Genomic DNA, 26,264 nt, shown 5'->3' with positions numbered 1-26,264 from the left:
TATATAACCACTGGCACACCACCCAATTCCATTATTTTCAGGTCCAAGAAGCCACAGATAAGCTGCTGTGCTCACAAATCAAATCACTGTTGAAATGGCCTGAATGTGTCATTGAAATCTCCTCATGTCCTTAAGGCAAGTTTGCAGTAAGGCAATATGCCTTTCACCTGTAAAATGAGGGAGGCATCAGAAACTTGGACAATGTTCACTTTCACAATTTTCTTCCTTCTAGGGCTGGGAAGGGCAACCTATGGCCCTCAAAAAAGGTGGTTCACGTCATCCCTGACCATTGGCCATGCTGTCCACCTGGAAGGGCACAGGTTCCCCATCCCTGGTTCAGAGTTTGCAGTATCCCCCATCAGATAGCAACTCCAATGTTATTGTTTTTGCCTGGATTGCGGTTGCCCGGCTATAATGGATAACTATTGGATATTTTTATGTGATGCTATTAGTGAATATGAAAATTCCACATCACACACCTGTATTGTTTGTTGATGTCAGGTATGGAGGTGATTGCTCGTGAGTAACCAGGCAGGACTCTGACCTGTCTTTTACAGGTTTTATTGGTGCAAACTATTTACAGTGCAAAACCCCAAAGTTCATGTCCATCTCAGTCACTTGCAGATTCCGGGAGTGCCCCTTTACGGTTTCTCCCCCAGCATAAGAACTTAGACACCCCAAATCTCCGCCTCCCCTCTTTACGTTTCACCCCCTGCGCAAGCAGGGCGACGGAAGCGGTGTGTGTGCTTCCTGGCCGGCTGGGCTAGGTGAGGCGCTTGCACTGTCCGTAGCATCTTAGAGCCCTCCCTTCAGCCAGCTACTCCCCTCTCCCTTGGCTCCACTGGAGGTGTGGCTTTCTCCACTGCCGGACAAGAAGAGAGGGCTGCTTCTCATAATCACCAGAGGCTCTCTGTATCTCTCTGCCTCCCTCCCCTGTTCCAATGGCAGTCCCCTAACAGTCGATTTCTATGCATTTCTCCTTTCCTATGTTAGGGCATATACCCAAACTATTTTTTAATAAAATGGTGTAGCAAACTGCAGAATAGCTATCTTATACCTTGAGATATCTTATTCAATGTATTGATAAAATATCACACTGTGACTTCTGGACCAGGGCTTAGAGTATTGTCCAAAGGACAAAAATGAAATCAGAATGTCCCTGTTTGACCGTATTGAAAAATACATCATGGGGTAGTGAGGGTAAAAAATCCAAAATCAGGAATCAGATACTGATGTGGTGCTTTCACTGGGAAATGTAAGCATCAAAATGCTTACTTTCCTCTCTCTCTCAGCATAAAAGAAACAGTAAAGGGGTTGAACAGTTGAGCCTGGATTTATGTACGAGCCTTTGCATGCTAGACCTTGAGATGACTTGCTTGAATTTTAATGAACCACCATTAATTAGTGTCTGCTGAAAAGTGTGCTCTTGTTGCCAAAACCAAATAAAAATCTGATATAACAGAAAGCTGGGTCATATGGCTAATTGCAACTTCTCTGCACAATGTCTTTCAGACAGGATGTTCTCATACCTATTCATTTGTTTCCAGGACACAGTGCGCCTTTAATTCAGTAGTGACAGTGAATAAATTATCTCAGGGTACTGCCAAAAACAAACAAAATCCAAGAGGCTTATTTAAGGGAGCTGGGAGCTCTCTGGTTTTGCGTTCAGCACAGACAGACGTGCCATTTGGGGGCTTGCAACTGGTACAGATATAAGTGCTATGCAGTGGTTTCATCCGGACAATTGGGGAGCATAAAATTTGCCTGAAGACTCAGAGATGCATTATCTTTCTAAAATGATACAAAACATATTGATAGAGGTTGCCTACATGTTTCCAGATGTTCCTTAACTCGAAGAGCATCATTAGTTTTGAAGGATATGTCCCCTCTCCTACATTGCAGTGCATGGAACGGGGATGCTGTTCCACTTATTCAGACTATGATCTGGTACATCACAATTAATAGATGGTGGCCGTTCAGTGTGCTGTGCATCCTTCTAAGCATGCTTTGATGCCCTCTGTAGCTAATTGCTGTGACGTGGAGAAGATCCTTGTGGAGGGTTGCTCAAGAGCAGGAGACCTCTCCTACTTTGGAAAATTGTTTTGATCATTTAATGGTTGGGATCATAATGCTTGCCTGCAAATAGAAAGATCCACTTAGGGAAGTTCCAGATAACCAAGATTGCATGATAACAAGTTATTTGCTCCTTTAGGATAAGATAAGTGCAAAAAGGGTACCGAGCCCTTTGGATATGAATCAGAAAAGCGAAAATCCTTGGAGAGATTTATTCTTATGGGCAGTACTTCAAAACCGGCACAAGATGGCGTACTACTTCTGGGCGATGGTAAGCTTCATAGTGCAGTGCGTCAGATTTCAAATGCTTATTTTACCTACTTACCTGTATTTTATAGGAGGGGCAAATAGAAGCTACTGGTGGGGAGAGGGGACTTAGATACCTCCCCTTCAGCAATCCAAAATGGACTCTCTACTACGGAGGCTATCATTATTGCTTTGTTTATTTATTTCCTGCCTTTTATGATACATTTTTGTGAGCAGGCTGCAACATCCAAAAGCAATAATAAAACAACAACCAGCAAGAGCAATTAAAAAATACATCACATAATCAGTAAAAGCAATAGCCCTCTTCAGGAGATACTGCTATCATCACATTGTTCAACATTGGAGAGAGAAGTGGGGAAATGCCCCATAGTGCAACCCCAGCCTTCATGCAAACCGCAGGACCACCAGTACCAGGGGTCATAATGCCATAGCCCACAAACTGCAAGACACCAGATGCAAACTGTTGCCTGGAGAGGCTCCTTCCTTGCGTCTGATGTCTGATCCTATGGAGCTGCCTTACAATACACCAGACTTAATTCCTTCCAGGGCAAAGGCCTTCCAGCAAGCTCCTTTTAAACTGAGATGCTAGGAATTAATGCCTGGACCTTCTCAGGGTAAAAGGTGTAATTTGTTATTAAGCCATTGTATCTGGGACCAGGCACAATCCCTGGATACCAGGTTGGATGAAAGAATCAGAAACCTGACTGGAAAGGGAGGGGTCAACCTGTGGTGTACCAAGCAGGAAACCTGACATTTCTGCTTCCCCATAACTAAGGCATAAAGAAATAAATATATTGTTTCCTCTCATAAAAGGGAAGCCCTGTGTGCAGCGTGTGCTATAGCTTTCAGATTATTTACTCCTGAAAGGGGTCACTCACTGCAGACATGCCTGCATGACATGAACCACAGGCGAAGAGAGCCTAAATTTACTGAGGCAGAAGGAACAGAAACCCTCTGTTTCGTCACATTGTCAAAATGTTCATTGATGCTGATTCTCTATTTATCCAATTCTGGGAAACCTAAAGTCCAAGGGTGATATTCAACTCAGTGTGGGCAGATAAACTTCTGCTTGTGCAATGGGACTTTCCTCCCCTTTACTGCCCCCTCACTGTCCCCAGATCTGTTCTGGAGGGTTGGGGGAACTGCCAGAACAGATTAGGGGGAAGAAGAGAGGGGGAAGTTCAGTTGCGCAAGCGGAAGTCATTCTGCTCACACAACTATTTAGCACCATGAATACAACCTGTTTTTCAGGGGGTGGGTCTCCACTGAACTGTTATTTATTAAATTTGTTAGCCATTTTATCATGCCCAGGGAAAACCAAAGCAACTTACAACCAACCAACTATTCCTTCCCATAACCCCCTTTCCAAAATGGCACCCTAAATACATCAATATTGATGGCAGCATTGAGATAACCACATTCTAACCAACTGAGGTATACAGCCTGTACTTAGAAAGCATGGGGCAATAATCCAGCCCACCAAGAATCCAGAGAGCCCACCTTTGAGAGTCTATTCTGAGAAGCAGAATTCTTTAAAAACACCCCCCCCCCCAGCATTCTAAATAACTGCCTTAAAGCAGTTCTCAGGCATGGCAAAAAACCAAACGGACACCCCACATAGCCCTAGATGGGAGTAATACAGTGCTATGAAGAATTCACCTTCATGAGTTTCTTTTGGGCAAGGAAGCATTTATTGTGAGAAGCCCCCAATACAAATTTGCTTTTCATATCACTTAGAAGGAAAATGTAGCTGAATCAACTAAATTGTTGGGGTGTTTCCCATGTTAGACTTAAATCATCTTTAAGTGATTTAAACCACTTCTATAAATGCCTGAAAGTTGTCAGTGTGTGTCTGTGTGTTGGGGGAGGTGCATTTGCAATTCTAATGTAAAATCTGAATTGGCCAGAAGAATGCACATTTACACTTATGAGTAAATTTAAGGCAGAAACAAATACAACAAAGCCACTTCCCTCAAAAAATGCTTTTGAGCCTCACTTGTGAGCACATTCCTTACTTGCAGCATTTGCCGTTTTTCTCATTGTGTCTCATGAACTCTTCTCCCATTGACCTTCTCAGCATTCTCATATTCATTCATATCACACTGTTTACAATGCAAAAAGCCCTTATCCTGTTTGTTCCCATTTGGAAGGATGTGCCTTGGCCCACAGCCTCCCTGGGACTTCAAGGCTAGCCAGAAATTTAGGCCCAATCTGCTAGACCAGAATAGCACTAATTGTTAAAAGTGTTCATTTCAAGAGGAAAGCATTTTTGAGCTGCTTATTATGCTACCCTGGAAAAGCTTTTTGCCTTTTCAGCAAGGACCTTTTTCAGCAAGGATCTAACTGGGGGCGGGGGAGTTTATGAGATAACAAATGTCTGGGTCTTAAAGATGCTTTGGGGTTTTTTTTTGCTGCAACAGATTGAAAGGATTGCCCTTCCAGAAGTATTCACAATGTGGTTGTAATATCTTCATCATCATAATTTTATTATTTATACTCTGGGTTTCCCTAGCCACTCTTGTAATAGTGCTTCCTGCTCAGTATAGACCAAGTCATTGGGAAATATGAAATAAACAGGGCAGGTGGCATCTCAAGGAGATGCTATTGTTTTTAATCGACTGTTAAGAATTGGATGTGATTTTACATGGTTTCTCCACCCCAGGGTCAGGAAGGTGTAGCTGCAGCCCTGGCAGCTTGCAAAATCCTCCGAGAGATGTCCCACCTGGAGAAAGAAGCTGAAGTAGTCCGCAAAATGAAAGAGGCAAAATATGAGCAGCTTGCTGTGGGTAAGCGTATACAGTGTCAACCATTTAAAACTTGTCTGGGCAAACAGACCAAATGTATTTTTACAAGTCCCGTATTACCCTCATTCCACTCTTGCAAGGAATCACTCGTTCATTGTGGCAGCTTTAAAGGTTTAGTGCAGATGAGGCCAGAATGATTCCACCCACTTTTAACTGTCCAAACTGCTTGAACCTTTGCAAAGTACCGACAGTCTGGAGGTGACCCAACAACATCAAATGGCAATTTGAGTGTTTGCCTTCCTGTAATGGGTATCTGAACGGGGGGTGGGGGGGGGTGGAGACTGCAAAGTATTTCTGCAATGGAGCAGGACAATTGTCTTCTCTCAAAGTAATTAAAACTCTGAGCAAGATACAAAGGTGGCATGCTTTGATGAGAATTAACTGGATCATTGCTCTACCAATCAAACAAACCACTCACCATTAATTTCAGGGCACACGTTTTTGCCTTTCATGGGCTAGTTGATAGATAGGGGTTGCAAAATTACTGCTGGCCCTAGTAACACCTGGGATTGATTATTGTGATGGATTGTGCATGGGGTTCTTCTCAAAAATTTCAGCTAGTTCAAAATGTAGCATTTCGACTACTGACAGACAGGCACCACTGGGAACATCTCTTGCCACTTCTAAAAGAGCTTAGTTATCGTAGTCTCATTGCTGAGCAACAACGGGCAGAGCTTAGTGGATTGGGAGGCCAGCCAACCAGAAGAGTCTCAGAGGTGTACTTGCCTGGTGGCAGAGTCAGCGTGCAAAGTCCTAGGGTCAGGTGAACAGCAATCCATGTGGTCAGATGGTCCAGGGATCAGGGAATCCAATGATCATGGGGTTAAGGGTCAAGACAAGCAGGAAGCAGCAAGGTAGGACCAGGACTACAATCGTTACCAGTAACTGACTGCTGCTGGAAGTTCTGCTTAAGAAGGCTGAAGCCAGCTGGCTCTCATCATCGCCTTCTCCTCTGAGTCCTTGAAGGCTGATCAGGTGCAGGTGGAATCACTCTGCCTTCTCCCCCTTCAAGCTGCTCTTCAGCAGGAAAACTGGCTCCTGGCCTATGACATTAATAGCTATCTGTAAATTTCCAGATATAATCCAAAGTGCTGGTTGGCGCCAAGGTACCTAAAGGACCACCTCCTTCCAGCTGAACCTGTCTGGACTGTAATATTATCCAAGGTGGTACTCCTCCAAGTGCCCCTGCCTGAGATTAGACAGCTGGTGACTGGAGATGATGAGATGTATCGGTTGTCCCACTTGGGATGGAAACTGCCTTAATACCAGAACAAACTATTTGTGCATCTAGTCCTCTGGCCCTCTAGATGTTATTCTTGGGCTCCAGATCCCATCAGCCCCAGCCAGCTTGGCCAGTGGTCAGGAATGAGGGGAGTTGTAGTTCAACAACATGTTCCTTCTGGATAGCTCAGTCGGTAAGCATGAGGCTTAATTTCAGAGTTGTGAGTTCAAGCCCTACGTTGGGCAAAAAAATACCTGCATTGCAGGGGATTGGACTAGATGACCCTTGTGGTCCCTTCCAATGCTACAATTCCATGATTTGATAATTCTATGAACACCTACACGACCACAGGTTTCCCTTCCCTGATACAGCCCAGAGCTATTTACCATACTCTCTTGCCATGGCTCTCCAGGGTCTTTCCCATCTTCTCCTATGTGATGTTTTTAATGGGATATGCTAAGGGTTGTGTATGATATCATCTGCATGCCAGGCATGGGCTCTAATACTGAGTTATGCATGCACCACGTGTGTGCTACAGACATTGCCTGACATTTTAGACCTTTCCAGCTTTTTGAGTAGGAGTCAGGGTAGCTGCCCATCTGTTCTCTCCCACCTCTGGCCTAGTCACTGCTGTTTCCTCTGCATTCTTTCAGCCCCTCGCAAAAAACGAAACCCCTCTCACAAGATGTGCATTATTTCCTGCTATTGTTCAGAGTGGAATGTAGGTACTTTGAGAACTTCCTTCTTTAAAAAAAGCAAGAAACATAGAAGTGTGCAAAAGTGAATTTTTTTTTGGGGGGGGGGAGGCATCCAGACAAATTTCAGACTTCAAACAGCTAGCCAGGTTTAAGATGTTGTTGTACCTCCCAATGTTAGTCATTGCAATGAATGCAGTATGAAAGAGCAGAGCCTTTAACATTTAAGGTTTTGCTGTGGATGCTTCTTTCAGTTTAGCATTTGGGATTCACGTTCATTGAAATAAAAATATCAACTCCATCTCCCCACCCCGTTCCACCCAGCCTCCTCTCTCTCCTGCCCCTCACGCAGGGCCCTTCGTTTTCCATCCATCACTTTCCTTTGTGTATCTTCATTAATACAAGTTAGGAAACTTCAAAAAGCAAAGCATAAATTCTTTCTCCCCCTCCACTCCAGGGATTCCTTTAGCATAGGTTCCCTGCTTTATGGAATCCTATCTCAACTCCCTGGAGGCGACCACTGGAGGCTACTTGGCCCCCAGACTTTCTTGACCAACGCCTACTACTTCTCTTCCTCCCCTTCTGTGTTATAGCTTCCCACTCGCTTTCCCCTCTGTCACCGTCCTCCATCCCCTGATTTCCTTCCTCCCGGCCTCTTCCTTTTGCAGCCTCTCCACTCTTCCTTGTCCTCAAAGCTATCCCCTCTCTCTGCTTTCTCTCTCTCTCTGGGACTCTTCCAGGAAATGCTGCCAGCTGCCTTTTTATTCTTCAGCTGTGTGCATTCCTCTGCTCTGACTGTGCTGTGGGGAGGAGGATTCCTCCTTCACATAGGCTAATAACTGTAACCCATGCTGTTTGGATATCATGCTGTTTTCGCGTTTCATTTTTGCCAGTAATTGCCAATATGGGAACAGCCAATCTTAGGGGGAGGGTCTGTGGAGGGTGGGGGTCACAAAGTATCAAACACCATCACGTTCCAAATGCATCTCTGCAGCTAAAGCAGAACTGAAAGTTGTATAAACAAGACAAACGCATATAAGGATTACTTTTTTCTGCATAAACATCTCTAGTACTTAAAACGCATACATATGAATATGTCTAGCTTTCTCTATGTATCATTCTCTTTTCTTGCACCTGCACCCCTATTACCACCACCCCCCTTGGTAGAATTGTTCAGCGAATGCTACCACAATAGTGAAGACCGAGCTTTTGCTTTGTTGGTGAGGAGGAACCGGTACTGGAGCAAAACGACTTGTCTCCACTTGGCTACAGAAGCAGATACCAAGTCTTTCTTTGCTCACGATGGGGTGCAGGTTAGTAAAATCCAAGGGTGGTCCTCTTCGAAAGATGTTACCAATGCTGATTCAAAGTTGGGAACAAGAGAGTGAGAAGAATATCCTCCTCTGAGTCGATGAAACCAGAAGTTAAGCGTGGCCCAAGAAAATTTTCTAATTTAAGGGGGTCATTGGAATTCTGGTTTTTGTTCTGGTGTTATGTTCAGTAAGGGGTGGGGAACCTATAGCTCTTCAGGTGTTGTTGGACCCCTGACCACTTGCCTTGCTGGCTGGGGTTGATTGGAGTTTTAGTCCAACGATATCTGGGTAGTGGTATTTACTTGTATACTTATTGTATTGTGTCAACGCTGCATCCTTTTGTCCTAAATTCCAGGCTTTTCTAACAAAGATTTGGTGGGGAGATATGTCAACATCCACCCCAATCCTAAAGCTGATCTGTGGATTTGGGTGCCCTTTCCTGATCTATACAAATTTGATATCATTCAGGTAAGAACCATAAGGACCTTCTGCATGGGAAGAAGAGATAGTGGGAAACAGGTTGTATTTGACAACAAATAGTGGTGACAGAAAAATTTCCTTCTTTAATCTGAAAGCAGAATGAGAGGCAGAAGTTCAGCTAGTGAGGGTTCCCCCAGACAGGTCTGGATACTGCAAACAGGTTATTCAGGTATCACAAGCTGGTCACTGGCAGCAGTTTTAAAAAGAAGTATTGGGTTTTCCACAGAAAGAGTAAACCCAGATTAAATTGGGAGCACAAGTAGACTTTGTGGAAAACACTGGAAGAACCCTAAATCTCTTCCTTGAATGCAGATGTGATCATGTGGGAAGTTGCACCAGTTTAATATCTGCATGTCATGCTACTTTTTCAGTCTCTACCATGGAGAAAAAAGGTCGCAACTGTTTTCAAATCCCATATCTCAGAAGTATGATTATTCTGCCCAAATGGAAGAATGATGGATACTTTGTGCAGATTCTTAGGCTATCAGTGTCTGTTTTTCACTCTTAACAGCATACTAGGTGCCAGACCAGACATTATCTCAATTGCTTGTACATTCTCATCTATCAATGTCTATCAACTCCTGGCCTCATCTCCTTCTCTTTTGTAAATATCTAGATTCTAGAACCTATTTCAGTCTGATCCACAAACTCACTTAAACCAAAATGAATGAAGGAAAGACACACATTTATGACACTGGGCTAGAGTTTTAACTGGATTATGTGTAAGGTCTCCTCTGAGTAGATCCAGTTTAGTTAGTATCTATCATAAGTATTTAAATGAAACTAAGGGGAGAGGCTTTCCAGTAGGATAATTTTGTGTCTTATTGGAAAGCCAACCTTCCTAAATATTACAGCATTCAAATCAGAAATTCATACAAAATAGTCAACTGTCACTTCTAAATGTTAGAGAAATACATTGCATTTTATTCATTTCTCCCAGGGATGAGGAAATTGTAGCCCTCCAGATGTTGATGGATCACAACTCCGATTAGTGCCAGGCAGCATGGCCAGGGATGATGGGAGTTGTAGTCCAACAACATATGGAGAGCCGCAGAATCCCTGCCCCTTTTTAGCACTTTAAACTCCATCTTACGGGGTGGAGGAGAATCATCTCTATGATAAGTGAGAGCCAGATCACCACAGAAATCCTTCTTTGAGTGTATATGGAGGGGAACCAAAGGAACAGCTAGAGAGAGATCCTAATAGAGCCTCTGTAGTGATCTTCAGTTGAACATGTGGAGATCAGGAGCAGGTATGGTGCGCATGACCCTGCTCTCCCCTGCCCCCCATGACCAAAGGACAATTGCAAGTGGTTTATGCTACCTTAGCTTGATGTATCAAGCTTAGCTCAGCACTGAAAGTCTCCCCTCACCTCAGGAGTGAAAAACTGCTTTCCAATATCTTTCAGTAAATCAATTCCTTTGCAGTGAGGAAACACAATCAGCCCAGGAGCTAGAATCATGTAAAGACCTTGACAGCCCGGATTCTGAAAGGACACTGCTTTTCCCCAAGGAAGTAGATAGGTAAGATTGCAATGTAATGTTATTTGGAAGCTTCAAAACAGAGTAACGAAAGAGGCGATTAAACTGGCGATTAAACTGAGGTCCACAGAGGTGGGTCGGCAAAAGGCTGTGCCTTAAGGCTTTGCACGTCTTACCTTTGATTCCTGCTGCTGGTGTCTGAAGCCATGTACACAAGACATTAGTCACAAGCCACATGTATCCTGCCCTTTCTTGAGGAATACTCGTCTTTGATGTGTTTCCCATCACACCAGCTTCCATCTGATTTGAAAATGTAAGCCGCTGTTAAGCTGAGGTGTGTACATTTGAGACATCCATGTTAAGATGAAAGCTTAATTGAATAGGAGTTGAAGCGGGGCGGTGGGTGCTGGTATGAGGAAACAAATCTGGTAATGTGCATCAAGTGAAGAAATCCTTGTCTCCTCTCTGGTGTGTACGGAGAACATGACTTTAAAAAGGGGGGGGGAGCAGACGGGGATGGGATGACCATGCATAGTACTTGGCCCTATAAGAACATTATAGTAGCTTGAACATTATAAGGATATTTATCAATACTCTAGCAGCAGCTGTGCACTTGCAGCCCTCAACCAAGATTGAGAAATTGCCTTGAGGATCTTAAAATTAAAAAATCCATCCTAGCTGGGCTAACTTTAAGATCTGGTGCCTCAGATTGCAAGCCTGTAAGCCTGAGTGCAGAGTCTCCTTTTTTACTGAACTACAAACCACGCTACAGATATCATCATCAGCTGGAGCGGGGTTAAAAATGCTAGAGATAAAGAATAGTTATGCTCTGCAGTATGATAACTGACGGGCAGTTTAGTGCAGATCATAGAAAACCACTTTCCACAGATATGCAAAATCAACTTGTAATCATTTAGTTGACAGATTATTCCCACGCAAGTGGAGCCATTGTGCAGTGTACTTGATAGATGGATCACATGAAATAATATAAAGTTGTTTCTGTATGAGTCTCTCGGGGGGGGGGGGATAGTTTAGTCTATCACTGGAGTCAATGGGAGATGCAGAGTTAATTTCAACAAAGCCAGGATTTCATCAACTTGTCTTTCCAAAGTTGTATTGAATATTATTCTTGCTTTGATGAGACAGAGAATAAATAAACATTACATATTAATTTCCTCTATTGGAGTTTGGAGCTGTAGAAGTTTAAATAACAAAATACAATAGCAGTGCGTTGTCTCAATAGCTATACTCTAGTAACTAAGGGTGGTAGTCAGCTAAGTTTTACTGAAAGTAGGCCCATTTAAATTAATGGCCTTTAGGCATGCTCATTAATTTCAAAGGGTCTACTCTAAGTAAAACTCAGTTGACTACCACCCTTAATGTTTATTGAATAGTTTGGGGAAAGAGAATTTTCAGGATCTCCTTGGACAGGAAACTGGAAACTGAAAACAATCACAGTTCAATTGTATACATATCTATTCAGAAGTAAGTTCAATTGAATTCTATGGGGCTTACTCCCAGGCAGTTGAGCATAGGACTGCTGCCTTAGCCTTTGAATCTGACAATCAAGCTATTAAATTGCTTTACAGACCGCTGCTCAGAAATGCAAACAAAACAGTATTTTCTTTCTTTCTTTTTTCCAGGGGAGACGCCCAATTAGAAACCCAAATTGCTTCTGAAAATATAGCATGTGCAACATTTGTGTTTACACGATGGAAAAAATTCTGGACTGCTCCTGTCACAGTATTTATGGGGAATGTTATCATGTACTTTGCCTTCCTCCTTCTGTTTGCCTATGTCCTCTTAGTGGATTTTAAACCACCCCCACCAAAGGGCCCATCCATCCAGGAGATTGTACTTTACTTTTGGGTTTTTACGTTGGTCTTGGAAGAAATCCGACAGGTGGGTAACCTACATTATGGCTCTCAGCTACCCTGCTAGATCTTACAGGTTGAGGCTGGGAATTCACATGTGCAATAGACACATTTGTGCACGACCAAAATCTTCTTCCTCCTTTACTGGCCACGTTCTATCAGTCAAATTGTTTCCCTCTACCATTTGCTCAAGCAGGCAGCTTGTGCTACAGCTAAGTCCCCACCAGCCATCAGTGCCCATTAAAGATGTATTGTTAGCTATTAAGATCTATAGAGCCATGAAGTAAAGGTAATTTCACTCAACACAACAACATTCTTGTTGACATTTCTAATTCAAATTACTTTTGGAATGCTAAGTTAATGATGGGATGTGGAAGTGTGTAACAGTATACTAAATGATAAATGCTGTTAACTTACAGAGCTTTTTCACCGATGAAGATATGAATTTATTGAAAAAAATCAAGTTGTATGTAGAAGATAATTGGAACAAGTGTGATATGGTGGCCATCTTTTTCTTCATTGTTGGAGTCACCTGCAGGTTTGTGGTTTTGAGAGCTTCATGTGTGTGGTACCATGTATGTATGATATACAGTGTTCCATAAGCAAAGTTAATGAAATAAATCTAAGGGAGTCGACTCATATTTTCTCTTTTAACCCCAGAATGTTTAATTCAACCTTTCAAGATGGCCGCACAGTACTTGCTATTGATTTTATGGTGTTCACTCTCAGACTGATTCATATTTTTGCCATCCATAAGCAACTGGGCCCAAAGATCATCATTGTGGAGAGAATGGTATGTACAAGATTTCACATGGACATGAAAACCAATGATGTACAGTATTTCCTAAAACAAAGGAACAAACCCAGGCCTTCTGGATAGCACTATTTTCATCGGAGAAATGTTGGAGGGTATAGTGAAGTCTGCATGTAGGGCATGTAGTCTTTATCTGAGTGGAATGTAAGTGGTCAAGCAACCATGAGTGTGTGCGTGGACTTGTGATTACACAGTGACACGTGAAAGGCACTCTGCACATTCTCAAAGACACACTGAAATCCTGCTGGGGGAGGTTCCCCATGCCTGTAATAGTAATAAAGTACTCTAATGACATGGACTGAATTAAACAGCAAGAAAGAAACCCTCCCTACAGGTCTGGGCCTTGGTTCCATAAAGAAATGAGAAGTCCTGTCAAGAAGACAATCTCAGTCCCTTAATTATCTCCTTTGTACATCCCTAATCTATGTCTTGGTTTCAGACTATGTATTCCTTTTACAGATGAAGGATGTTTTCTTCTTCCTTTTTTTCCTGAGTGTATGGCTCATTGCCTATGGCGTGACCACACAAGCCTTGCTCCATCCTGATGACAGTCGAGCAGAATGGATCTTCAGAAGGGTGCTCTACCGCCCCTATCTTCACATATTTGGACAGATTCCACTGGATGAGATAGACTGTAAGGTTAAGGAATTAAAATACCTATTGTTGCTGTTGTTTTAGACTTGCATGAAACCATGGCATCGTTTCTACAATTAGCATGGCCCCCAAGCACTGCTGTACTCTTGCTCCACAAATGTTCCTGAGATCACCATCTGAGGTCCTTCTTTGTGTGCTCCCCTCCACAATAAATCTGGAGGGTGGGAACTCAAGAATGGGCCTTTTCTGTACTGGCTCCTCATTTGTGGAATGCTCTCCCCAGGGAGGCTCACCTAGTACCATCATTATGTATCTTTAGGTACCGGGCAAAAACTTTCCCCTATAACCAGACCTTTGGCCTTTAAATACCTGTGGCCTTTTAGTAGTGGGTGGAATGTTTTTAATATATTTCTTTTCTTCCTTGGTTTTAATGTGGGTTTTTGTTTGTTTGCTTGCTTGTAAGTTGCTTTGGGTTCCCATGGGTAAGATTTAATAAATATTAATGATAATAATGTTCCCACTAAAGCTGAGCAGTACTGTAGATTTGCCTTCATGAGTGCACATCGGCGGGTGGAAATGTTTACCTCTAGTCGGAAAAGTTCCGCCTTCTGGTTTCTGCACATTACACTGATGTTCAAGGCCAAGTAGGCCAGGCTATTTTAAACAAATTTTGTTCTCAAACCTAATGCTGCCACATGTCGTGAACTCCCCTCTCCTTTTGCTTTAAACTGTTTTAATATTGTATTTTAATGTTGTAACCCACCCTGGGACTTTAGGGTGAAGGACAAATAATTAATAATAGTAAAAATAGTAAGAGATTTGCATTATATAGATATGTCATTTCTGTCACTGAATATGTGTGTGTGTGTGTGTCAACTATATTTGTAATGCTTGTTCTGCTAATTGTTAAGGTAATCCATTATTCTAATTATGCAACAATGCAAAATCAAGCACACCTCATGGTACTGAAGCTGTGAAATTGCAAAAAAAACAAAACAAATTTTTTTTTGCTTATCTGCACAGCAGAAAGAGAACAGCCTCAGCAATTAACAGGTCTAACAATCAGTAGCTTCCCAAAGTGACAATTGCTTTGTTTTCAATCCACTACAGCATCTCGCATGAACTTTGAAAACTGCACACCGAGCCCAATGGCAAACCTGACAGATAATGCATCGTCGTGCCCAAATGCCTATGCCAACTGGCTTGTCATAGTCCTCTTAGTCATTTTCCTGCTGGTTACAAATGTACTGCTTATGAATCTCTTGATTGCCATGTTCAGGCAAGTATTTTCTCTCTCTGCCTGTTATAAAAAGACGGAAGCGCATACAACAATTGCTGATTAAATGCACAAACAATAATAGCATAGACATGGACAGTCATGACTGTCTTCCTTTTCCACATAACGAGTGCAATCCAGAAAAACACCAGAGCCCCATTGGCATATTAAAGGATGTGCTTAATTGCCATTGATTTCATTGGAACTTAGAGGCGCCCAACTTTCTCAGCAGGAGAATTGTTAATACAGTCAGTGTGATTCACAAGCCATTTAAAATGGGTTTCAGCTGATTTACTTCAGAATGGGCTGGAAAACGTAATTGCTTTTTCCAACTATAGCCAGAACATGACAAAGAAAGCAATATCTTCATTTCTACTGCAGAATTCAATTAAATATACACAAATTATTTAGAACAGGTGGGAGAGGGGAAGCTTTCTCTTCGCTACGTGCATATAAAGGGTCTAATACATCAGGGCCCAGTATGGATAAACATCAACACTATTACTCTATAAAGATTTGATAAGATTTTAATACTCTGAAGACAATGGGTTCAGGCAACCCATGGGTAGAACACCTATGGGACTTTCCTGCTGAAGAAGGACCTTTTCACCAATTCCACATTTCTTCTATGGTCCACCATTTCCCCTCCCTGAAAACCTGCTCTGGCAGGTGGCTCTGAGGGCTGGAGTGGGGAAACCCAGCAGGGCGCCCCCACAGCTTCTTGGCCCCTCCCACGAAGGGAAGAAAACTTTCCATATATGAAAGGGCAAGTCTGGATCCAATCCAAACCTTAAATATTTTACATTGGCACATTTTATAGTCTTAATAAGGCTGCACACATTTTGTGTCTCCCCATGTGTGTACGTGGTGGAATAAAAGTCAAAGTCTTGCCTATTGTAAAGCTGAGTGACAGCTCAGAAGCCTTAAATACAGGCTAAAGTAATCTATAGGTGCTTTAAATGAGTTGTTTCCGACTGTAAATGTAGGTACGCAACACATTTGGAAAGATGCTACTTTAAAAGCCCCTAAATAACGGTTGTGGAATTATTATTTTTAAGAGCTGGTTCATGCAACATTGGGAGATAGTTCTTTGTTGCTTCCGACTCCTCCTTATATCCCTGCCCAATTACTGGGATCTTTGGAAGAGTCTCTGTTAATGTTCCACCATGGCTCAGATGGACTGCTTATATACACCAGAAGCTGTGCATTCAGTATTTTGGAAGCAATTCTGTGGAACTCCTTCCTGGCTGAGATTAGACCAGGCACCACCTTGCTGAGCTTCACATTCTTGCCAAAAACCTTTCTATTCCAGCATCAGCAGGGTATCATAGGGAAAGTTTTCCGTCTTGGACTAATTTTGCTTGATTTCATCCTACCATATATTTTTGTCACCTTCATGCGCATCGTTAGAAACTTTGGTGATTAAGCGGTATGTAAATGGCTGAAAGAAATAAACATGAGATTTTATTGCTGTGATTCTCCCCCCTCCCTGTTCAAGTTACACTTTTCAGGTTGTTCAGGGAAATGCAGACATCTTCTGGAAATTTCAGCGTTACAACTTGATTGTGGAATACCACGGCCGACCTGCGTTTGCCCCTCCCTTCATCATTATTGACCACATTAAGCTGTTTCTTAGACGGATCTTTAAAAAGACAGAGCACAAAAAGGAGCATCTGGGTAAGCTGTAGAGAGGTAATGGTAAGATGTTCAGCACAATCCGAGGGTCCACACATGCATGATGACTCTCAAACGAGTATGTGCACTGCCTCCATTAAAAAACATTACCTTTTAAGCAATGTGAACTGATCCAATAGTTCTGCTCACTTCTGACTAAAGCTGCTTTCAAAAAAATCAATTTTGTGCAATAGCAATTAAATGTTCTTTCTAAATAATTAATGACGAGTTACTAATATTTTTTAAAGGATACAGATTACTGAAGAAGATAGCACTCAGCATTAGAAACTACAGCTCTGTCTTCAATAATTTAATATTTTTTAGCATTCTAGAAGTTTGATTTTGAGTATTTAAGAATGGGGGAATGGGCATGCTTTTATTTGCAGTGGCCTCACGGATCCATTCTAATACTCTAGATTATTGGAGCTATTACCTCTCAGAGCTCCAGTCATAGCAAGTGTGCATGTGAAGGAGCTCTAGGAGTGAACACAAACCTTTCTGACATATTCAGGATTTTCTAGCTCATCGCCTTGAACTAAGTATAAATGAATAGCAATAATTTTTTTGCATGGAAAATCTAATTCACTAGGCTCTGATATTCCTTTCTTCTATCACACAGGTTGGCATTCCCCAACCCTTATACTTAATCACATTATGATGATTTCTTTCTTTTACTATAGAAAGAGATCTGCCAGGAGGTCTGGATCAAAAAATCATAATGTGGGAGATGCTACAAAAAGAAAACTACCTGGCAAATCTGGAAACAAAGAAGAAAGAAAGCAGTGAAGAAAGGCTAAAGAAAATGTCAGACAAGTGCGTATCTACGGATGGAGACTTCCAAATCTCTGTTTTGATGCTAACTGAGGGCCAAACCAGATTTTTGTGTCTGTGTTTATTAAACATGTGAACATTGATTTGGTTATAAAGCTGGATGGGTGGAGTTTACTTTCTATCAATGCATGGAAAGAGGAACTTAGGGAAGGGAGAGAAAAAATGATTCAGTTCACGGTAAAGGCAAACCTATCTAATACTCATTTTCCATAACAATGCATGAACTGAAACAGAATCACGCTTCAACACCTGCATGTCTCCAAATTTTGCAATGAAATTCTCCAGCCAAGTAATGTGTAGAAAGATGCACATACTAGGGCAAAGTGCCTAAAATGCAGATATTCTTGCAAATGAACATACAAAAAAGCATTATATTAGGGGAAATTGCATTGCAGAAAAAAGTGTATATTAAGAGAAATCTGCATTAAAATGCTGATTAATTTTTACAAGGGCTTAAATTTAGAACTGAATGATGAGAAACTGAGAGAACTCAAAATTGACAAATTCATCCATCTCTAGAGGAAGTGAAAACCACTCACTCCTGTCTCCCTGAGCTACACTGTCTGAAAATGTTCTCCCGAGATTGACTCCAGCCCTAGAAGTCCACCCCACTCCATTTAAATTAAAAACAAACAAACAAAACCATTCCTGCTTTATTAACCAGTCCATGCATATTTAGTCATCATGTGAGTGCCTAGTTTGGTTCTGAGGCAGAAGATAAGCAGTTCCTTCCCTAGGTTAAGTGGGTAACCAAAGCATTCCAAATTACTCAGGGCACAATTACTTAGAAAACAGATTTTGCATGGGAACTAGAGGAACACAGCATGCATTCAAGCCATTTGCTGTCCAAATCTCATGACCCTTCTGTAAAGCAGAGAGGATGTATTCTGCCACAGAATCACTGATGGGAGCAGATGAAAGTCAACAGAGTTGCAACTTAGCAAGGGTTGCATGGAAATTTCAACTGTATGAACTCCTGTATACGTGTGGGACCTACACCAATGACCACAATTTGCACACTTGCTCAAGAAATGGGGAGCAAGAATTGCAAGTAGAAAAATAGTCAGTATAGGCAGGTGTGAGCCAGTTTGGGGCCAGGGGGAAGGAAGGTAGATTCAATCGCACTGCCCTTTCTATTTACACAATTTAACTGTTACATTAAAGAAGGACTTTACTATCAACTTACTTTCACTGGACTGAATCCTTTGCAACAGATCCAATGGCCACTGTCTCAGTCGTGTACTGGAGTCTAATTCATGTTTGATCCAATAAAATGTTTAGCTAAACTCCTCTAGTGCCCACCTCTTTGCTCACCGTTTTGATTTTCATCCCCCCCTCAAAACAGGGTGAACAATCTTTCAAAGTACTTTAATGGTCTGAAAGACCAAGAGAAACGGCTTAGATCTTTGGAATCACAAGTAAGAATGCTTTTTCTTGTGTTTCAGCTATGCTTTTGTTCATGCAGGGTATAGCTATAAATTTTTTTTTGCATGGATTTAATTGCACAATTCTTTCCAATATCTGCTTACAAAGCATTGTATAGACAGGATAATATGTCTCAGCTTATTTGGACAAAATAGAATTGATGCGTTGATTAACTAATATCTGGTCAAGAAATTCCTCATATATGCTAATATGAATTTGTTAACCTATCTTTAAATGACATAAATTATAATGATTACATTTAATGATCTTGACAGATAATGCAGAGATCAGGCAACCTGCCATTCACACTGGTATTTTTGTCCATCAGACAGTCAAGAGTTCTTCATTTTCCCACTTTAGTGAGGAAACTTTCCAGTCCAGTTTTATCTCTGCTTTCATTTTCAATCTATGGTCTAAAGTTTGGACTCTGAACCTTAGCAAGGATTTCCCTTGCCCTTTACATCCCTACTAAACTAGAAGTGCAGATACAGCAAGTTGCCTTCAATATTATTCATTCAAATGGCACCTAAGACCAAGGTCCATAAGTCATTGGCTGAATGTAGATTAGAGACAAGGTCCTCACCAGCAGCAACAGAGCTAAAAATGCAACTGTGAAGCTATGCTTTAGCTGATTAATTTGTGCTTTAAAAATGTATTCAAATCGCAAGTAAATCTGCCAGATCTCTTTAGGATTGCAACGCCAGTGTGTCATTTTGAATGGTAATGGAAGATGTGGTGATACCAAAACCATTTCTTTTGTAGATCTCCTACTGCACAGTTACCCTTTCCTCAATGGCAGACACCTTAAGCAACAACAGCTTCTTTTTGAACAGACAACCTATGAACTACACACGTGAGTAAGGTGCAGAGAATGATTCTGAAAATAAAAAAAGTAAAAAAAAAATTTAAGAGAAAAATCAGCAGTAAAAGACTAAGAAGAAAATAATAATAATAATAGCAATAATATAAATAATAATAATAATAATAATAATAATAATAATAATAATAATATATTATTTATACCCCGCCCACCTGGCTGGGTTTCCTCAGCCACTCTGGGCGGCTTCCAACAAAAAATTAAAATACAATAATCTATTAAACATTAAAAGTTTCCCTAAACAGTACACATAATTTATCAAACAGTGTTTGTTGTTAAAAATTACAGAGATTACTTAAAGAACTATTTCTTCCACTGAACTCAAGGTGGTGAGCATGGGGTTCCTTGGCAGTCTCCTGCTCAGGCACTAACCAAACCCAGATTTTCTGCATCATGTGCTTTCCAAATTCCAGACCTGGGATGTGTATGTGTGTGTGAGAGAGATTCATGCTTGAACCCTGTCATGATGCTTAATATTTCCACTGGAACTTTACACCCTGGACTCAGTTTGAGCAGTACAGATCAAAATGCTCAGTTGTGAAGATAAGCACTCAAAGCATACAGTCTGCTTTTTAACTCCCTCAGCTTTGTGGACTCCATTAAGTTGACAGCTGCTCTCCACATGCATTGAGGGATCCAAGTATACGCTGGTTCCAAAGCTAACAGGGAAGCCCTTGCTTATGCATTAGGTCATTGTATCTAACGGAGACACCCACCCACTCCAGTGCATGCTTCAGGGCTCTTCTCTGTATGGACATTTTATTGATTTGATTTCTATACTGCCCTTCATCAAAAGATCTCGGGGCGGTTCACAAAATAAGAACATGAGATACTAAGCGCACAAATAAGTAGTCAAAACAGCAGCAACAAAAGCCTTCCGTTCACTGTGTAAGTAGCGTTTTCCCACCTAGGAAATTGATAGCTGAGATTCCTGTAATCCAAGGACTTCTATGCATACACAGCAGCCGGACGAAAGGGAGGACAGCCACCCTGTGCCTTTAAGAGTTGTGTCAAATCAGCAGGTGTTGGTTGCAAAAAGTGGACACCTGATGAAATTCCTTCTGCTGCACAGCTCTTAAATGTGCTTTCCCTCTTTTTCACCTGGTCACCTTAAATCCGCAAAAGGTAAAGGACCCCTGTAAGTTCAGTCAAATGGGGTTGGGGAGCTCATCTCGCTTTCAGGCCGAGGGAGCTGGTATTTGTCCACAGCTTTCCGGGTCATGTGGCCAGCATGACTAAACCCTTTTTGGTGCACCGGAACACTGTGACGGAAGCCAGAGTGCACGGAAACGGCGTTTACCTTCCCACTGCAGTGGTACCTATTTATCTACTTGCACTGGCATGCTTTTGAACTGCTAGGTTGGCTGGAGCTGGGTCAGGCCAATGGGAGCTCACCCCGTTGCGGGGATTCAAACCACCGACCTTCTGATTGACAAGCCCAAGAGGCTCAGTGGTTTGGACCACAGTGCCACCCGCATCCATATGTGGTGCTTTCCTCGCTCACTGTCATTTGAAGGAAGTCCTGTATGCACTGGAGTTCCCACACCCACATAGGCCCTCTAGATCCAAGACAACAAATGGCTTTTGTGGATGAAAGCCTATTTCATCAGATGTGATGGTGCAATGTCCTGCTGTTTGCCCTTGGATACAAAAATGTCTGTTCTGTCTCTTCATGAGATTAATGTGCATCTTTGTGAGATTAATGGATTTCTACTTCATCTGGCTAAATCCAGTGCCTTCCATAGCGACAAATTCCAGAGGGGAAGCCATGTTAGGCTGCTGAAAAGAAAATACTTTGTTGGTCTTATCATTACTTGGCATACCACTGCAGTGGAAGAATAATTCTAGACAGTGAAGCCAAAGGCCAGGAAACGCAAGAGTCCTGGAAAGTCTGTGACATTTCTATGCAAAGCTTGCATTTATGCAAGTGACCCGTTCACAGCAGCAGTGACCAAAGATCCTATCTTCCTAGTTATGCTTATTTTAACACCATCAACCGGAAAGAAACCTTTGCTTCATAAAATAACTACAGGTGTTAACTTAGCATAGACAGGAAAGAGAAGTGGCTGAATTGTAACTTATTACCAAATTTAAAACCATGCAGAGACCTGGTCTGAATAGAGACATTGGATTCTTATTTCATTATACATGATAAAGCTATTTTTAGCCATCTCACCCCTTTCTTTTCCCTGTAAGACCAATTGCAGTTGCTAACAGTTGTCAACAGGTTTACCACACCTATCAGCCAATCACCCATTCCCACCACTCTTCTGAGTAATACCCCTCCCCACCCTCTCACTATATACAAGGGTCTGGTGACTTCTGTTTCCGTGTATCTGAAGAAGTGTGCATGCACACGAAAGCTCATCCCAATAACAAATTTAGTGGTCTCTAAGGTGCTACTGGAAGGAATGTTTTTGTTTTTAATTTTGTTTCTACTACAGCAGACCAATACGGCTACCTACCTGTAACTACAAGAAAAATGTCAGGCCTTGCTTCACCTCTGCATTTCATTATTGTTTCTCTCCAAACTTTCCCCCATCTTGGTCTGTATGCAAAACTAGGACCATCCTTTCATGCATCTGATGCAGTAGGCTCTATTCCAGGGGTGTCAAACTCAAATTCATCGGGGGCCGCATCAGCAGTTTGGTCACCCTCAAAGGGCCAGTTGTATCTGTAGGACTATGTGTCCGCCGCCGCTCCTCGGCTTCCTCCGGCTAAGCTTCCCCTGGTGCACGGGTTTTGCTTTCGTGCTCTCTTTATTTATTTTTTTGCAGCAGCGACCCGTCGCGCGTGGGTTTCTTGGAGGGGGGCGCGCACAGAGCGACCCGCGCGGCTTTCCGAGCCAACCCTCCTCCAGCCCACCTTAACAAGGGCCTAGGCTTGCTAACTTTGCGGCTAGACCTCGGTGTTTGTACACACAGCAGAAAATGTGCAGCACTTTAAAGGTGCAGCGACCCTCCCGCATCCAGCCTGCCTTTCTGGGAGGAGAGGAGGAGGAGGAGGCGGCGGCGGGGGCGGGGGCGGGCGAGTCACCCATGCAGGAGGGAAGAGCGAGCAATGGCCCGGGATCAGGCCTCTCCGATCAGGGCCAAAGGTGAACTGAGGGAGGGAGAGAGAGAAGGATCCCTAGCCTCGTGTGCAGCGGCGGTTCTTACGCGCGCGGACCCCGTGATGGCGCAGCCGGTGTCGTGTGCTTTGCTCCGTCCAAGCGGGCAAAGCGAGGGCGGAGAGCCGGGAAGCAGTCCACATTTCCCAGAAGCAAGCGCCGCAATGGGTACTGCGAGCCAGACAGGCCTTGACAGCGGAGGGCGGTCTCGATTCGGGGCTCGGCGAGGAGAGGGAGAAATCCGAAAGGGCACCGCGCGGCTGAGTTGGGTTGCAAATCAAGTGCGTGAAAGAGTTGCCTTTTGCAGAGCTGGACAGGCTTGGAAGGAGCGTTCCTGCCTTTGTCATTGATAAAAGGGCTTGCGGGGGAAGGGGGGCGGCCCTTACGGACACCAGGAATTGCTGGCTACACGGGCCACATGACGAGGTCTGGCGGGCCGGATTTGGCCCGCGGGCCTTGTGTTTGACACCCGTGCTCTATTCCATTAAAACCTATGCTACAATAAATCTGATGAGCCTTTAAGGTGCTGCAATATTTTTTCCTCTTCTTGCTGCTACAGCCTAATCAATCTGCCCAACTGAAACAAATAAGACATACGGTAGTATATGGATGTTTGGTGGTGGAATTCTAATAGGCACAAAATGTAAGAAAACCCTCTCAATGATTTCCCCCCTTCTTTAAAAGAAAACCCAGGTACCATGGATGAAAGAGATTATAAGGAAATAGCTCTGCAGATATTCAGTAAAACTGTCTGGCCTAAAACAACTCTCATACCTGCTCATATTAACCAGTGTTTTTACTCCAAAAACCTCCACAGGTTTCATAACCACAGGCACAAATCAAACGCCTGCACCAGAAGGCAATGAAGCTGGAGAAGGCACCCATCAGTTTGAAGATGACATGATGTACATCGATAACTAACGCTACTCGCAGAAGATCAAACATTTTGCTGTGTTTTTGATTGACTTTTTGACATATTCATCATGGTCTTCAATTACCTAAAGGGGTTTTTCTTTTGATGGCCGAGTACTACTCTGTCTTCCGTACCAAACATATAAAAAGCCTATGGTGAAGCGTTGCATCCAATTTATTAGCCTTATAAATGCTGACTGATTGCTTCCAATAATCTATCACCTTCTCAGCAGTCCGATATTTAAACGTGTGCTGCTGCTCTAATTTATGCCATGCAAATAAACCACTCATGCCAGACCATTCCAAACCTTCTTAGCAACAGTAATCAGCATATGTACAAAATACATTCTGCACATACTTTTTCCTTCTTGAAGGAAACTAGTTAAAAAATCCAATAATGATACAGAGTATTAATTTGCAAATAAACCAATATGCTACTTTGACAGATCTCTGTACTATTGAGGAAAATAGCACTATGGTTGTAAAGCTGCAGCTTTAAGCTTCCACCTATTACAACTGTCGTTAAAAAAATGGTTCATCAGGTTTGCCTGTAAAACAGAGAGCTGCTTAGAAGATTCTTCCCAGCAAGGTTCTACCACCTGCAACAACAGTCTTTACTACTGGCAGTAGTAAAACACTATTACTGAACAAGCTCTCTTAAACCCTACTGCAGTCACAAGGGCAGGCAAGGTTGCTACAATAATCTGGCATTGTTATTTTACCTTTAGCATTTGATTGCAAGCAGGTAAGTCTTCCCAGCATAGAGATGCAATAATCAGAAAGTGCTTCATTTGCTGTTGTTTCTGATAGTGATGCAGCTATTATGCCTGCTAAAGGGGGGGGGGGGAATTGACCTTATCTCATTCCCACACCCAGTGAACAATGCAGAAAATGCACCTTAACCCACCTTTTGGGGGTGAAAGCAATTTGTCTGGCCACAAGGGACCTACATCTGATGGTTCTGAAAGAGCATGGACTTCTTAATAGTAAATAAATAGGACCTCAGAAGCTACCTCTCACTGGACCATCAGATAAAGAAATCCAGAGTTTAGCTGTTGTGACAGTTTAGAAAAATGTTCAGCTAAAAGGGTACAGCTTTCCATGTGAAGGACTATTCCAAAAACATGTCCAGGATATAATCCTGGAAATGTCACATGCATATGCTCAATGCCATATTGTTAGATGACAAAATGTCTCCCTCCATGGAATACAGCTACTTGTTTTGAGTTGCAGCTGCAGGTTGATTGACATAAGTAGGACACAAGCACCTAGTCAGCATTGAAGCAGACCAACTTTTTTCAGAATTCTACATTTCCCAAACATGTCTGAGGTCATTGGAAGCTGCCACTAGAATAAGATGGGTGGGTGGGTGTGGACACACCGAAGTGTGTGTGTGTGTTGGGGGGGGGTGGCGTTAGGTGGAAGCTAGCTGTTACTCCCCTGAAGTGCTGACCAAGAGATCCAGCAAAATGAGATCTGGTGCTTTTTCAAAAACACAGATGTGTAAAATGTTAAAGCATGCAGATGTGTCATAAATTAGGCACCAAAGTGTAAGGTAATGCTGGAAATGACAATGCTTCATGATTGCAGTTAGCTTGCTCTGCAAAGCCACTTGAGTAGCTCATAAGGGAGAAAAATAAAATGCAGGCAAGAAACATTTATGCAGATTGATCCCATCTTGCAGACTGAAATAATAAAAGTTCTGAAGCTCTTTTCCTTAGAGACATATTGAAATCTCAGCATCGTTGCGCTCTAAGATATTACTTGGCTGGCTTATGGTTGCCACATTACATTTTTAAAGTTGGGAAGATTCAGCTCATAAATATTAATTTGTCAACAACTTTTAATTTATCATCTTACCCAGATGCTAAGTTGATGTGAGTCTTATTTTTTTGGTCTATTGCTATTTTAACTCTTCAAATGTTTTAAATTACTGTTAATTTTTCACAGTGATAATTTTATTGCTTTATTTTGTAAACTGCTTTGGGGTTTTTTGTGTTTTTTAAACAATCAAGTGGTGTATAAATTTGATGAAATAAAAATAAATAAAATATGCTAGAAGAAAATGCGAGGCTTGCAGACACCTGCCCAAAGCACGGGGCGCCCTCTGTGGTGTCCCTAAGATGATTGGATTGTGCCTTGTACTCCTCCTGCAGCCAAGCTGGTGCCAAATGTTTTGCTCTGCTTTGCTTTGGACCACATCAGCGAGGCAGAGAGTGAGGACTTGTCATCTGGGCAGCCCAGGACCTCCATAAACACTGCCCAGGCTTGCGCCCCAGTGAGTTTACTTTGGTGCTGCTAAAACAGCCAAAACAATGTGGGAGGTAGCAGTTACCAGTCTGTGCAGTCACTGTGGGCCCTGTCATTCTCCAGCGGTTTGACTTCACCCCCAGAGGTGCACTCCATTGTCTCTTGAGACAGACAGATGCTAACAGCTGGCAAGCCAGGTGCCCCCCATCTTATATTTGTGCAGCTGGTTCTTCCTGCCTAAGCGTAGAGATAGATTCCTAGAGGTGAGAGCATACTCAAAGAACCCCAAGACA

The 26,264-nt window shown here is 42.5% G+C and overlaps 1 protein-coding gene across 1 annotated transcript in view; it reads left to right on the top strand.

Annotated features, from left to right (window-relative positions):
* Positions 1-25,787, top strand: part of TRPM5 (transient receptor potential cation channel subfamily M member 5) — a 48,796-nt gene extending 23,009 nt beyond the window's left edge. The window contains exons 12-26 of the mRNA XM_083424821.1: positions 2,213-2,344; positions 5,003-5,126; positions 8,229-8,374; positions 8,730-8,842; positions 10,282-10,377; positions 11,979-12,237; positions 12,629-12,747; positions 12,870-13,002; positions 13,483-13,657; positions 14,728-14,896; positions 16,392-16,570; positions 17,248-17,380; positions 18,744-18,816; positions 19,586-19,676; positions 23,627-25,787. Of these exons, the coding sequence (XP_083280947.1) occupies positions 2,213-2,344; positions 5,003-5,126; positions 8,229-8,374; positions 8,730-8,842; positions 10,282-10,377; positions 11,979-12,237; positions 12,629-12,747; positions 12,870-13,002; positions 13,483-13,657; positions 14,728-14,896; positions 16,392-16,570; positions 17,248-17,380; positions 18,744-18,816; positions 19,586-19,676; positions 23,627-23,730 (2,046 nt within the window). The 3' untranslated portion in view covers positions 23,731-25,787. The remainder of the gene's footprint in view (positions 1-2,212; positions 2,345-5,002; positions 5,127-8,228; positions 8,375-8,729; positions 8,843-10,281; positions 10,378-11,978; positions 12,238-12,628; positions 12,748-12,869; positions 13,003-13,482; positions 13,658-14,727; positions 14,897-16,391; positions 16,571-17,247; positions 17,381-18,743; positions 18,817-19,585; positions 19,677-23,626) is intronic.
* Positions 25,788-26,264: the final 477 nt, after the last annotated feature.

Source organism: Podarcis tiliguerta (assembly GCF_965153285.1).
Source record: "Podarcis tiliguerta genome assembly, chromosome: 1".
Classification (NCBI taxonomy): domain Eukaryota; kingdom Metazoa; phylum Chordata; class Lepidosauria; order Squamata; family Lacertidae; genus Podarcis; species Podarcis tiliguerta.
The sequence above is the reverse complement of the archived record's forward strand: the minus strand, read 5'-3'. Positions and strand labels throughout refer to the sequence as shown.